The sequence below is a fragment of the Vigna unguiculata genome, chromosome 4 (assembly GCF_004118075.2).
Source record: "Vigna unguiculata cultivar IT97K-499-35 chromosome 4, ASM411807v1, whole genome shotgun sequence".
NCBI lineage: Eukaryota > Viridiplantae > Streptophyta > Magnoliopsida > Fabales > Fabaceae > Vigna > Vigna unguiculata.
The window spans coordinates 13,333,214-13,349,707 of NC_040282.1; the positions used below are offsets into that span (position 1 = coordinate 13,333,214).

The 16,494-nt window shown below is 31.2% G+C and overlaps 1 protein-coding gene across 1 annotated transcript; it reads right to left on the reverse strand.

The window, feature by feature from the left end:
• Positions 1–8,611: 8,611 nt before the first annotated feature.
• LOC114181841 (ankyrin repeat domain-containing protein 50-like) lies at positions 8,612–12,405 on the reverse strand. The gene is made up of 2 exons (XM_028068445.1): positions 10,772–12,405; positions 8,612–10,280 (listed from the first exon to the last, which is right to left on the reverse strand). Exons 1-2 carry the CDS (start codon positions 11,480–11,482, stop codon positions 8,937–8,939), a joined length of 2,055 nt encoding a protein of 684 aa, XP_027924246.1. The 5' UTR covers positions 11,483–12,405; the 3' UTR covers positions 8,612–8,936.
• Between the last annotated feature and the right edge of the window lie 4,089 nt (positions 12,406–16,494).

Sequence of the window (16,494 nt, forward strand, 5' to 3'; positions counted from 1 at the left end):
TCCAAAAAATATTGCAAGTGTGGTCTGTGAAGAAGAAAATTTGGAAGAACAAAAGACAAAAAAATAGAAATCATAGAAGATGTACACATAAAGCATAACCCAAAACAAAAAAGAAAAACAAATAAATAAAAAAAGCAAAAAACACGAAAAAAACATTGAAGTAGAGAAAACCCCTAATAATAAAAAACAAAACTTTAATGGGTTAAACAAAAAGTAAAAAAAAAACATATTCGAAGATGGAAAAAAACAAAAACTTAATTTAAACAAATCGTAGTTGAAAAAAAATTAAAAAAATTGGAGAAAATCATAAAAAAATAGTAAGTTGATTTTAGTGCAAAGAAAAAATCTTAATAATGAAAAACTTCAACTTTGACAAATCAATGAAGAAGAACACAAAAATAGTGAGTTGAGTATGATCCAAGCTGAAACTTAAATGGATTAAACAAAAATGAATAAAAACAAACAAACTGAAAATCGAAAATCAAACTAGAAAAAACAGAAGACATGGATGTGAGAAGACATAGATGTGAAAAGAAGAAGAGGTAAACTGAAGACACATCCTGATAAAATCTTACCCATGAAAAAAAAAGATGGTAGAAAAAACATTAAGTTTTGAAACTAAGATCTAAAAAATAAAAATGAAGAAAAATAAACCTTTTAAGAACGTTATTCGTGCTTGATAGCCTTGCCTTTGGCTTTGAAGAGATCTTCAGTTTTCTCCTTCTTGAAGATTTCATCACTAGTGCAGATTTGACATTTTACTTCGCCTTATAGGCCTCGGTTGCAGCTGAACCGAAGCCTATAAGGAGGCGGTGGCATTTTTGCAATTTCGTCAGGCTTTTGGCCTCAGGTCTTTAAGGACCGAGGCAATAAAGGGGGCTTTTGGCCTCGGTTATTAATTGAACCGAAGCCATAAAGTCAGCATTAGGCTTTTGGCCTCGGTTCTTTAAGGACCGAGGCAGTAAAGGGGGATTTTGGCCTCGGTTATTAATTGAACCGAGGCCATAAAGTCTGTTAAAATTCCCAACTCACGAACCCTAACTACTATTCATCGTCTCCCCAACTCTCTTTTCTCTGCACGAATTTCTTCGCTCTACCACCACCACCACGCTCCGCCTCTGTCGCCGACCAGCATCCGCCATCAATAGTCGTGCGTCGTCGCCTCCGTCACGCTGTCCAGGTTCACCGATTGCAAATCACCTCCTATTGCGGGTCAGTTCGAAAACTCTGCGCGAACTTCGCTGCCACTACCACCACGCTCCGCCTCCGTCGCCGACCATCTTCCGCCATCAACCGTCGCGTGTCGTCAATTAAATCTTTCTCCCTCGCTCCCGGTGAATTCGAAAAATTGGTTTCCCTACGCGTTTTATTATTATTTTTTGCCGTTTTGGTTCGTTTATGTTGCTTTGATTTTTCTTTCTATTATGGATTGTAATAGTTTGAGTTTTGTGGTTTCATTTTTCATAATTGGGTACTCTTGCATTGTGGATTTTTGAATTCTCAATTGTGCATCTTCTTTGAATTTATTTTCTTCTCAGACATCATTGGCAATTACTTGTGGTTTTCCTAAGGGAAAACCTTGTTGTGTGGTTTTGCTCTTTGCATCGCCCTCCCCCCAACCATCTTAGACAAGTGATAGATTGGTAAGAAACCTCAATCTCAATCTTATGAATATGACATGTTATATAAAAGTATCCTAAATTATTCCCTTTATCATAGTTCAATTATTGGACATAACATGTTGTTAGGGAGATCAACGACTAAGGCAAAATGTCTTGGTATACTAAAGTTTGGTATACTAAAGTTTTTTTTTCTATATACTAACTTAAGTTAATGTTAATGTCTTATTTTGCAGACATTCAAGCGTCCTGTGCCAATTCCCATGAAGTCCATAAACTTTGGTAGGATAGCATGTGCAAAGTTCATAATTCAAATGTACAATAGTATTGATTAGGACATATGTATTTGGATTGTGAATATTCCAACTATCTTTTAAATGTTTTTGGATTGTGGATGTTTGAGAAAATATTCTGTTCTAGGTTGTGTTGTTCTGTGAAAAATATGCAGGTTTAAATGTGGAAATCACAATAAAACAAAAAATTTATTTTAAAAAAAAATAGCAGAATAGGCCTTGGTTCTTACCAAAACCGAGGCCAAAAGTGGGTATATGGCCTCGGTTCTTACTATAATCGAGGCCAAAGGTCCTGCAAAATTTTTTTATTTAAAAAAAAATATTGAACACCTATGGCTTCGGTTCTTCCAGACCCGAGACAGAAAACATACTCTATGGCCTCGGGTGATAACCGAGGCCAAAAGGGGGTGCCTTTTGGCCTCGCCCCAATATGCCTCGGTTCTAAAACCGAGGCAGAATCACGAAAGTAACCGGGGCCAAAAGCCCTCACTGCACTAGTGCATTCATCTCGTCAAATCTTTTACAAATGATCTTCATGAAGGTCATCAAGAATCTCAGAGAAAAAAATAAACCAAAAGAAAATAAGATATGAGAATAAAATATCCATCGAACAACAAATCTGAGAAAAAAAACTCGATCAAATCAATATCGGCAATAAAGAAAAGTAGATCTGAAAGCTAAATATTCATCAAAGAAAATAATAGAACAAAAATAGGTAGATCTAACAGAAAAAATAACCATCAAACACAAAAATGATAAGAAAAATAGATTTGAGAAGATGGTAGAAGAATGAAAACAAATGAGAAAAGATTATCTAAGAAGATGGTAGAAGAACGTAAAAAAAAATAAGAATTTGTTACCTTCTTTTATTCGTGAAGGTCATGAAGAAGTCAGAACAAAAAATAAACCAAAAGAAAAGTATATATAAGTAAAAAATATCCATCGAACAACATATCTGAGAAAAAAAGCTCGATCCAACCAATGTCAGCAACAAAGAAAAGGAGATCTATAAGCAAAAGATTCATCAAACAAAATAATAGAACAAAACTAAGTAGATTTAAGAGAAAAATAACCATCAAACACAAAAATGATAGAAAAAAAAGTAGATCTGAGAAGATGGTAGAAGAACGAAAACAAATGGGAACTTGTTACCTGTTTCTTATTCCTGAAGGTGATGAAGAAGCTTTGAGACAAAAATAGCGATCCAACATCTCGTCAAAAATAGATATGAGAAGATGGTAAAAAAACGAAAATAATGAAAATGAGAAGTTGTTACCTTCGTTGTATTTGTAAAGGTGCTGAAAAATATCACAGTAAAATATCAACCAAAAGAAAAGAACATATGAAAACAAAATATACATTGAACACCATATCTGAGAAAAAACTTCGATCCAACCAATCTCGTCATATAACAAAAGTAGATCTGAAAGCAAAACATTCATCAAACAAAAAAATATAACAAAAATAAGTAGCTCTAAGAGAAAAATATCCACAAAACACAAAAATGATAGAAAAAAAGTATATCTGAGAAGATGGTAGAAGAACGAAAACAAATGGGAACTTGTTACATGTTTCTTATTCGTGAAGGTGATGAAGAAGCTTTGAGACAAAAATAGTGATCCAACATCTCGTCAAAATAGATATGAGAAGATGGTAAAAAAATGAAAATAATGAAAATGAGAAGTTGTTACCTTCATTGTATTTGTAAAGGTGCTAAAAAATCTCACAGCAAAACATCAACCAAAAGAAAAGAACATATGGAAATAAAATATACGTCGAACACCAGATCTGAGAAAAAAACCTCGATCCAACCAATCTCGTCATATAACAAAAGTAGATCTGAAAGTAAAACATTCATCAAACAAAAAAGTACAACAAAAATAAGTAGCTCTCAGAGAAAAATATCCACCAAACACAAAAATGATAGAAAAAAAAAGTAGATTTGAGAGATGGTAGAAAAACGAAAACAAATGAAAATGAGAAGTTGTTACCTTTTTCTTGTTGGTCATGATGGTCATGAATCTGAGAGTACAAAACTGAGAGGAAAAGATTCATGCAATAGAGATGAAGAGAGAAGACGTAGAGTGATGAAGTAAGAGAGAAAATGAAAAGTTGGAGAGAATGAGATGAAGAGAGGAAGAAGATTATCTGGAGCCATGGTGTTTTCTAAAAAAAAAAATAGAAAACATGGTGTTGTCTGAAGAAGAAAATTATCTGGAGCCATGGTGTTGTCTGTGGCTGAGAAAGAGAGAGAAAAATTGGAAGAGAGAGAAGTAGATGAAGATGTTTGAATATCTGTGAGTGAAAAAGAGAGAGAAGAAGATGAAAAGGTTGGGAGGAAAGAGAAGGATTGGGTTAGTGGGATTCAGAGGTGAGACGAAAAGAGAGATATATTATTTTCTTTTTTATTTATTTTTTGAAGTTTCAAAATTATGAGAGTTTGACATGTCAGCCTTTTCACTTTTTGTAGTAAAAAATATTTGAATTGTAATAGTTCAGAAATAATATTTTATTTAAAAACTTGTCGTTTGTTAGTGCTCATTTATATTAAGATTAGATTTAAAGTTTACTTATTTTCTAACATGTTTTTTAATTTATAAACATAGGAAAGATGTAAAAAACAAAAAAGTGTATCGGGAAACACTGGAGCGAGTGATTTTGTAGGTGAATTAATAATAAAAATAAAAATAGAGAAAAAGAAATGAATTAATAATAAAAGAATGGTAATTAATTAGGGTGATATTAAAAAAAAGTTAAATTATGTTTTTGTTCCTATTTTCGTTAAATAATATAGATTTGATTTTTCTATTTTTATTTGTCTTAATTTGATTCCTATTTCTAAAGTGACACAATCAACTTTCCGTTAGTACTATACTAATATTGTTAAAGAGATATCACGTGTCAGTTCGTGACATTTTAAGAAAAAATTAGTTTTAGTAAATCAATTAAAATACCTTATTTTAATCTTTCAATTAAAAAAAGTGATTTTAGCCTTTTAACATTTGAGAAATGAAGGAGTTATAGTCTTTAAATAATATATTCAAAGAATTAACATTTTTTTTTAAAATTGGAAGACTAATATCGTATTTATCTGTAATGAAAAAAAATCGTAAATAACCACTTTTCATTATTTTATTCTCATTGCGCTCACAATGATTTTTAAATCATATTTGAAAATAGTGAAGTAACAAATCCAGCACTCCCTCCATTAGATTTAGGATTGTTGGTGGGGCGATGCTATGTTAATAGGAGGTTATTGTTGTTATTATGTCGTGTGCTCGTATCTATTTTCAAGTGTAAGATTGAATTTAGATAGAGAATTTTATAATTTTTAGAAAATAAAAGTATATTAAATAATTTGTAATTAAAATTTTTTTATTTTAAAATATTTATTTGACAATTTAAATATGTTGGACTTTAGGTTTTTTATAAGGTATTTTAATTATTACTAAATATAAAAATTCATTTCAATATTTTAGTTGATGTTGCCCATGATCTTGATATTTGCTAGATTAGTTTTTCGAAGGAGTGATTAAAGTTTTTTTCTCAATGTTGATTGAAAAATTGTCTCATTTATTTTCAATAAAAAAATTATTTTAGATTAATCAAAATTATTCTTAATTAAAATTAAAAAAAAAATACTTATTGATTTTGGACATAAAATAATATCGTTAAAATTGATTATAAAACAATCCTAACAGATACCAATCGCAAAATAATATATATTAACTAAAAAATATGACTAACATAAATTGAAAAATATTGTTGAAGGGATTGATGGAGAAAATTTTAACTAAAGTTGACTGAAAGATGTGGTGTATATTGTTGGAAAAAAAAAAGAGTCTCAACAATGTCAATAATAATAATAATAATATAAAAGAAAAAAACTCTATTAATATCTATTAAGAAATAACCTTGACCTTTTTTTGTCATCAAGCATCTTTAATAAATGTCAATCATAAATGAACTTGATTAACATCAATTAAAAGTAACATTTGTTGATATCAACATGAAAAAAAAAAAGTGCTTGACATAAGTTGAAAGATACCATCCGTGTAAATCAAGAAAATCTTAATTAACATTAACTAAGAAATAACATTAACTTTAATTGACGAAAAAACAACTTTGGCGATTGCAATCGAAAAATAATCTCAATCGACATCAACTTAAATGAATCTTACACCAACATCTATGATAAAAGTGATGTCAAGCTAACAACATAAAGATCCAGTGACTCTTACATTAATTTCAAACTATTACATTTTTTCCATATTAAAGTATGAAATTGTATAATTTTAAGTAATAAAAAAAATTCTCATAAATTTTTAAAATTATTTATGGAACCAATATATTTTAACAGAAAATATTTCGATCTTGTACGAAGATAACTAACTTCTAAAATAAAAGTAGGCCCATCTCAGCACAGGTTATTCTTTCAACACCTGAACAATTTCAGTTTATACTCCTTTTTTAAATTTCAGATCGGATAATCGAAATGTAAAAACTTCGTTCAGATTGATATTTTCATAATTTATGTCCGAACTAGGTAATCCAAAATCATGTTTTACAATTCGGATTAACGTTTCCTTATTGTACACCCATGTTGTTAAGTTATACCAAAAGGAAAACCCTCAACTTAATATAACACATACAAACACTGCCTAGAAACATGGCTTTTGATATTTGTACCTTTTCTTAAAAATTTTATCATACAATACCCTTTTCTATCAAAATAATGTAAACCTAATTTTCACTCCCTCTTTATTATTCTTTAAATCCCAATTTTGCACATTTTATTTTAATTATTTTTTTAGATCATATTTTTCATCATAGTTTTATTTTGTACATTCATTTTTTCAAATAAACTCATATTGGGCATATTTAACATTACACGAAGATTTTATTAAAAAATAAATTAAAAAAAGGAAAGAAAAACATGGAGGGATCACACTAAATTCATGATAAAATTACATTATACACACACACAAAATAATACTTATTATAAAAAAAATCATGATTTTTTTCACGAAAATTATTATATACTTTGAACTGCATATTCCAAAAAAAAAGACAAATTCTTTAGCATATTAAAAAGTTTATCACTAACCAATCTTCTCACGTTCCAAAAAAAAGTTTTTAATATTTAGAAGTTTTTATTTTAGAAAATTTAGTATTAACTTTCTTTGATCTACCCTTACCATGTTTCTTGATAGTATGAATCGGCTAATCATCCTCTTTAGTATTAAAATCTTCTCTCTTATCAAGAATAGTAGTCCATCTAGAAGCTATTTTCAATTTCACTGCAAAGTGGGACTTCTTTGGTTGTAAAAGAATTAGAAAGTATTGTTGAATACATTCCTTTTCATTATTCTTTAAAATCCTTTATGTTTATTCTCGTCTTCTCTTTTCTTCTGTATAATTTATTTATGGTAATTTCGCTCACTTCGATTCAAATGTTACAGTATATGATAAATCTATACAATAAATGATAAGGGTTTTATAAGTTATAAAAGTAAAAAAGATAAAAAAAATGGAAGGAGAGGATAAGAAAAAAAAAAGGTTAAATATGATTTTAATCTCATAACTTTAATCTTAAATTAGAATTCATCCATGTTTAATATAACTCAAAAGTGTCTATATCAATTTTTTGTACCTCTATATATAAGTACATAAGTCTAAAAAATCCTATAAACCCTAAAAGAAAGCTAAAACACAAAAACATAAAACATAAACTAATTTCTAAAATAAAGCTAAAAAACATAGAAACATAAACTACTTCAAAAAATAATAAAGTCCATACTGAAAAACATAGAAACATAAACTAATTTATAAAAGAAGTCCAAGGCCCAAAAACATAAAAATATAAATTAATTTCTATTTTGGTCTCAAAACTTTAAAATTGAATAAATATAATTATTTTAATTTATATTAATTTATTCTCATCATATTCTAAGTGACTTTAACGTCGAAGTATTATTAGGTAGACCTCTCATTTTGTTGCTCTTCAATGTTGGAAGAACGTGTAACTCCAGATATAGGGGTTTGAATAGAACTATTAAAACTACTTTTGGAAAACCTTTCCTAAAGAGCTTATTAGACATTATATGGGAGTCGTTTGATGGTTTTATAAAGAACTTTTTACAAACATTTTAAAAGGATAACCAACAAGTAATGTAAAATGTGATAAAAAATCAACTATAACACAATTTTATATTTGGGCTACCCCAATCCGATCTATGCCTAGTTCTCAAAAGCCAACGAAAAAGAGTTTCACCATGACATTCTAAGTATTATTACAACACTTTCATAAGTACATAAAACCACTCTTAACTATCCGAGTGCATAACGCCTTTTCAAGTTAAGTATACAAAGTCTTTCGTTATCTATTAAAAGTCCTCCTAAGTTTAAGCAGAAGTACATAAGAGATTTTCAGGAAAAATACACAAATCCTCTTCAAGCTATAGTATGACAAGTGAATTACAACAACTGTTATTGTAAGTTGTCTTAAAATCATATTTTTGCATCAGTGATCTCATTGTTTTATTATTCATTCATTCATTCACATTTCATCTTTTCTGGCCAAACCTATCTTTCCAAGAGTATTATGTGCTTTTATTCTCCATTCACCCCTTTAAAAGGGTATCACATAGGCTTAATCTCTGAGTTTCATTCATGCACATGAATACTAAGTAACTCATCTAACAAAAATGCAGATGACTGCAGTGACCAAAAGGATTAAATAACACATTGGCAAAGCTAATTCTTACATTACCAGGCACCAAATTGAGGCAATTTGATGCCAATATGATAAGAAGCATACTTTTAATACATGAGTTTTCCATTAACAAAGTGGACTTCAGGATGATGAGCTATTCCTTAAGTAACAAAATATATCTATAAAAACTTACAACTACAGAACCCACTAGCAACCCTTAACAGGTAAGTTTAAAGTTGATAAAGCAGTTTTTCCCCTTATTTGTTGAATTAGCCTGGTCAGGAATTATCTATATATAAGCTCATCCAGTTAAGCCACAGCAACAGCATGAGCCTTGTAACTCTGGCTTTCTTGCCGCCTGTGAACTGTGTTTTTGACATTAAGGCCTGGTGCACCAAAGCAGAAGTAATGGCCCCTCAACTTCCTACCAACTGAAGTTCTCTTTACCAACTTTGGTGATTCATCATCCTCAGGTGGTGGTTGATTTAAGCTTGATGGCCCAGCAATGTCACTGTCAATGTAAATGCCCTTTTGCTTGTCTATTGATCTAGGTGAAGAAATTGATGACTTTGAAAAGGAACTAGACCTGGATCTTCCTGAAACCTTTACTTGTGGCATGGATTGCATCACTCCATGCACTAGTCCTGAAGCAAACCTCTTCTTAGCATTTGGACTTGACTGCTGACTTCTCACAGAAAGAGTTCTTTTGTTGTTAGGAAGTGAAACTGGCCTAGAAAATCTTTGCCTAAGTGGGGTTGGAGTTTCATCAAAGCTGTTATTCCATTTCCTGACTGAGTCCACTGAACCCTCATCTGTGGACTTTTTGAACTTCTCTTCATATTTCTTGTCTTTCACTCTAGACCACTGAAGAGCTCTCTTCAACCTTGCTGCTGCATAGTTCACAGAACTAGGCCTTTTGCTAGCTGTTGAAGCGCGATTTTCAACAGCATTTGGGTCATATGGAATGTGCTCCGATGAAGATGAACTCACTCCTCCATTCCCGTGATCAGCACTAGCATCTGATACATTCTCAAAGCCAGTGTACAAAAATATTTCAGTGTCTGAGACTCTGAATGATGTCCCAGGACTGCTTCCAATGCTTTGCATTCTCAAGTGTGAAGCTATGGCTTTTCTTGAACTATGACCTTGACAACCAAACATTCCACCAGCTGAGATCAACTTTTTGATTAGTATATCTGATGATGCAGAGTTAGGGTGTTGTCTAAGGTAATCCAGTGGGGTCATGCCATCAACATCAGAGATATTCACATTTATTGAGGGAGCAGTCATGAGGAGCTGCACAAGATCAGAGTGAATGTTGCCTATGATGGCCATGTGAAGAGCAGTTCTTCCATCATTGCTCTTGTCATTGATTATGTCCCCCACATGAAAGTTCTTCCCACTCAGCATGTTTCTCAAAAGGTCAACCTGCTTGTCCAGTCTTCTGAATGCATGAGATTGAAACCCAGACACTGCCTTATGGAGAAAAGTTTCTCCAGAGTTGTTTCTCAGAGAGATCAGTGTGGGAAATGCTGAGACAAGAGTTTCAGCTGTAGCTAATTGGCCCCTGGAAGCAGCCACATGCAAAGAAGTGTTACCCTGATGGTCTGTGGAGTTTATCATGTCAAAGGATGATATAAGATACTTAACAACCTGCATGAGAGGTAATATTGTTCAGAGTTGAAATACCACACCACACCACAACAAAAACAAATCACAACAACTAATTGTTGCAGAATGCCTATAGGCACAACCAATCAAAAGCTCAAAATGAATGAAAATAATTAATTATAAAAGGAGATAGTAAGGTCACATAAGAGGATTCCTTGATTCTTGTAAAGTAGATAAAAGGATTAGAACTTTTAACTACTTCTTCCTGTGACAGTCTATTTGATCATGCAAGAACTACTCGGAACAATAATGATCTTACAGAGATTAGAATAACTCTGTTGCTAAATGATACTGCATGCTAAATAATCTATGTTCAAACAACACCAGACAAAACTTTATATGTTAAAAGAGCTTTTAAAAGGTTTCCACCACCACCAGAATAGTTATGAGAAACAAGGCAAAGAGTAGCAGAAGCTTCAAACATTTGATGCACAAAATGAAACAGAACTCATGATGAAAAACAAGAGTATCACCTCAACTTGGCCTCTTCCTGCAGCTGCATGTAGAACAGTAGATCCATCAGCATCTCTGTAAACCAAAACATCAGAGCAATTGGCCAGAAGCTCCTCCAAAATCTTGAGATTTCCTCCTCTGGCAGCAGCATGAACAGCCCTATTGGTCATCTCCCACCTATAAACAGAAGGAATGTCCCCAACATGCTCCTCCACCACCACCCCACCTTTGCCAGATATAAACCTTGGTGAAACAGCAAAATCAAATAACAGCCTAAAAACCTCACAATTCTTGCTCCTGGCAGCAGCATAGAGTATGTCAGTAATACCATACTCTCCCTCACCAAAAACCAGCAAAGGGTTTCTCTCAAGAAGGACTTGAACAAAACCCAAGTCCCCAGCTGAGGCAGCAGTGTACATTAGCCATCCACCATAGCCAGCTCTGATGAGAGAGTTCTTCCCTTTCTTTGACTCACATTCAAGCAGCAGTTTCTGTGCCACCTCACTCCGAAACTTTGCAACATCATTGAACTGTTCTTCATCATCCCACACCACTTCCAGCCGCCGGATTCTGCGCAGGGAAGTGAGCTTGAAAAGGTGGTTACTGTCCATTCTGAGAAGTTCACGAACCAAGTCATAGTGGCCATTTGCAGCAGCCCAATCTATTGGTGATGCGTACCACCACTGGTCCCCAGTGCTCTCCCAACGAAGAGGAAAGTATGTAGGAGCCATTGACAAGATTGGAAAAGCTAAAAACTCTAGTGATTTGAAAACTCTTGCAAGTAACAACTTTAACAATATGAAAGCAGATAATAATTGAAAACAAGAACAACAAAGTAAAACCAACTCAAACTAATGATTGCAAAAGGGAAAGGGGAAGAAGAAAGAGTGTAATTGAGGGTGGAATGGAACTGATGATACAGAACAAAACAAGAGTACAGATAGAAGCTGGACCTGTGTGAGGAATATAGAAAACTGATACAGCACAAGAAAGCTTACATGGGAATTATAACATTGAACAAGAACAAATTAAGTTATAAAGGGAACCAAAGTTCACATGTGGAAATGTAGAAAAGCACTAAAGCACACACGTGAAGACAACACACGAGACTGATTAAAGGGTTGAACAGTGCTAGTTGCAAAATTCCATTAAAACACCCAGTAATCAGAAGCGCACAACAAGGAAAAAGAATGGTCCCTGAGGTTGGTTACGTGGGTTTGTGATTTGATCCAATTAATAATATCAAACAGTTGGTGTGAGAATGGAAACAGCAATAATTGTTATCACAAAGTTAACACAGAAAAGGTAGCAGGCACTTCAAAGAAGAATATTATTTATAAAAGTGATCACAAGACCATTTGCAGTAGATAACATGAGAAAGGGATGTAATATTCAAGAAAAAAAAAAGGAAACCTTTTTCAACTTGGAATCTCAAAAGGGAACTCTAAGATGCCAATAAAAATCTCATTGATGATTATGGTTCAGAACAGTGAACATCTTGTTGGATGCAAGGGACATGGATAATGATGAAAGAGCGGTTGGATGCAATGATGGTAGAAGCAGGGATTTCAACCAAAGAAATGAGATTTCACTGTTCACAAAGGTTTTGAAGTAATTATAGAGATAATTATAGAGACTAAACTGAAGCAGGGTGCTTTTGCCTCACACTTTCAGAGACAGAACTAATGTGACCATTAATATCTTTTCTGCAACTTGTAATAATATTAAAATGAAGAGTTACATTAACATCTTTTAGTGGATGAAATTTCTCCTGAAATTGAAATTTGGTTATTTGACATCTCAATTACATTTTATGCTGATATTTAAATTTTTTAGATGATTTAACATGTTTCTCTTTAATCTCAGATGAAAAATGAATTTAATAATAAAAATAATTAATATAATTGAGTTACTTTTAAAATTTAAATATATCAAAATTTTAAATAAAAAGAATTTTTCAATTTCATATTAAAATTTAGAAACCGAAAACCTATTTAACCTGAATTATCATAATTTCTGCATAATGAATTAAATATCATGTGAGAATATGGTTGAAGTGATAGTTTTGTTCAACAATTCACATCTTTGCACTGTAAGATTGTTCAACAAAAATAATAATTTTCTTACTCATTCTTCAGGAATGTTTCAGGTAAAGTGTATTGAAATTGACCATTTTTTCTTTATCGTAACTTGGCAACAAATTTGACACCAACACATGTTTCCAATATTGAAAATAAAGCAAAGTTAAATATGTTTTTAGTTTTTTAAGTTTGACTCAAAATTGGAATTCGTTTTTGGTTAGAATTTTGATAAATTTTGGTCTTTAGACTTTAAAAATGAATGAATATAGCCCTTTTAACCTAATTTTGTTAATTTTTCTTTTAGGTTTCAAAAGCATTTCTCAATAAATATTGAATCGAGAATGTGTCAAATGACGTAAACAACTCTAATATTAACATGAAACGCATTCCACATGTTGAAAAAAAGTTAACAAAATTGGGTTAAAAAGACTATATTCATTCATTTTTAAAATGTAAGGACCAAAATTTATCAAAGTTTCGACCAGAGACGGATTTCAATTTTGAGTCAAAATTCAGGGACTAAAAACATACTTAATCCATAGCATCTATAAAAATAAAAGATACGTTGAATTCACGCTATTTTTTAACGGAAATTCTACTATCTCACAATTTTTTCTACATAACTTTCTCATAAATTAATTTAAGATAAACAAATGAAGTGTATAAATGTGGCCTACTGTGGTAGGTCTTGCATCAGAGTGGGTGAAGTGTTCAAATCTTAATTTGGCAAATGGTTTTAAATGAGCTGACCTGAATTTAAATCTTACCCATATGAATTATTGGTAGGTTAAGAAGTATTTATTTCTATTCAAAAATAACAATTTTTTTATTTTATTAAATAATAATATTACTTTCATGAAAAATATTAAACATGTTATACGTCCTCAAACTATTATAAAAAAGTTATATTTAATTTTTAAATTTAATTATCAAATATTTATTTACTACATCTTATGAAAATAATAAGAAACTTCTTCAAACAGGAGTGTGTCTTATATAACAAATAAAATTTTATAATAAAATATAATATAATTTCCCCGTATTATATTTTAAAATGATATTTTATATAACTTCATAAATTATATTGTAATTTATTTTAAAGACGAAACACAATATTTTTATAATAATTTAAAGACGAAAAACATATTTATAAAAAACAATTAAAATATTGAGGTAATTTTCCTATATAAAATTAAAATACTATTATTTTAGATGGAGAGAGGGATAGAAAATTGACAAGTGCTACTCACTATTCAACTTTTTCATGAAACATATTGTATTTGGTTGAAAATTATTAAAAATAACAAAATCACGAAATGAAGTTGTTAATTAAGATATGAGATCTACCATTTCTTTTTTGTAAGTTTAGATAAATTTCAAAAGAGTGTGATGAAAGCATATTACTTACTAGCATTTCTCTTAAAAGAAAGTGGACAAATTTAACTTCCTTTCAACAACAAAATAATGTTTGAGGATTTCTAAGTAATATTCTCCTTAAGCCACCGGCCTCTAAAAGTAGTAGTTGGATTGGTTTTTTATGAGCCTAACTTTAGTTATGGACCTAAAACTTTCAACTCTTAAAAACAGATAAATCAAAATTTGTCGGCCAAATTAACCAATCATTTCATGGCATTGCCATGGCAACTTGCTAAGACCAAGCCATAGAATTTGAGAAAATTTCGTTTTGGTTGCTAGAATTTTCATACTTAAAAACTCTTGATTTATACCATAAAACCGAAAGTATCGGAGAATAAATATTTTGAGATTTTAAATTAAAAGTGTTAAAAAGTAGATTTTAAACTTAATTCACCTCCACAAAATTGGTTTGTAAGTTGAGGTTTTTATCTACTTGTTTACTATGAAATCATGGATGATCTAATACTGGGTGGCACAATAGTCCAAGAAAACAAATTTTCATATCGCAAGTGACACAATAAATCAAACATATAACTATTCGCACTAGAAGATAACGGCTTGATACTTGGTGATACGATAACCCAACAAACAACAAATTTTCTAATAGTGAGTGACACAATAGGCCGAACAAACAATTATTCTCGTTGGGATAAACCTCAACTCATTATGCTGATATCATGTTAAGAAGTGAACTTTAAAACTAATTCAAATTCACAAAATCATATTTGTAAGATAAGATTTGCAATTCTAGTTATATATTGTAAAATCGTCTTATCTCTAATTGATATGAGATATCCAGTATGGTATTAATCTTTTATACAGACTAGACTTTTCACATGATAGCACTACAAAAACCATAAAAGTGTGTATGAGACAAAAGTAATGTTATGTGTGCATTTAAGCCCATGAAGTACTTTTAATTTGAATGTATTGTTGTTGGATTTTTCTTCTAACACGTTTCTATTCCTTGGGTTGAATTTCATCCTACAAAAGTGTTTAAGATAAAAGAATTATTATTTTATACCTTTTAATTATAGGCTTAAATACCTTTTTGGTCCTCATTTTCGTAGTGTTTGTTGCGGATGGTCCTCATTTTCACAGAATGTTTAAAATGGTCCTCATTTTTACCGAATGTTTAGAATGGTCCTCATTTTCGCAATTCGTGTTTTATTTGGTCTTTTTCTGTAACGTCGTTTAAATCATTAACGGAACATTGTACGGGTGGCACAGTTTGTATTAGTTGGTTTGTTTGTCAGTTGTCGATGTTGGGACCGTAACATACCTATATAATGGGATTGCAGAAAGAAGAAGGTTGCAGCAATACCAATTGGGAATGGAGGAACAAGATTGCCAAAATTCACCAACTGCCCAAACATTCCCTACCAAAACCCTAGCTCACTTATTTATCCCCAAATATCTAATTAAGCCACCTGTACGGTACACGTAATACACCCTAATACAAATCGTGCCACATGTACAATGCTTCATTAATGATTTAAACGGCGTTACAGAAAATGACCAAATAAAACACGAATTGCGAAAATGAGGACCATTCTAAACATTCGGTAAAAATGAGGACCATTTTAAACATTCTGTGAAAATGAGGACCATTTAAAAAAAAAAGACCATTCGCAACAAACACTACGAAAATGAGGACCAAAAAGGTATTTAAGCCTTAATTTTATTACAGTAACAAAGAAATCAAAAACTAAAATTTTGTTTAGGTTTTAATCAGGTTTGTTAATAATATACTGTCACGCAAAAAAAGAAAAAAATGTGGCATATTAATTTATTATATGTTTCCATACATAAGATATTATCTATTATCAATTTTGGTATAATTGTAAGAAAATGACTATTTTTAATTAAATCGAAATAACTATGTTTAGATTTTAATCTTATTTATTAATATTGGAACCAAATTGACTAGACATTCCGACTAGAAGACCACAAATGACACGTTATAGTTATTCAGGTATAACTACATGAGTTTCAAGTATTATTTTTAAGATAGCTTCTTTAGATAGAGAAAAACAATAACATATCTCTCATCGGTTTGCGAAATTTGGACAAAAAATTTAGGATGTCAAACTAGATTTCTTATATATAATTTTTTTTAGTAAGAAAAAAAAGTTTTTCATTTTTTCTCTTTATTTCCTCTACTTAAAACAAGCACACATAACAGTAGAATTCACAAAAAATATGACTGTTATTTGTTATTATATCATGATATCAAATCATGAATA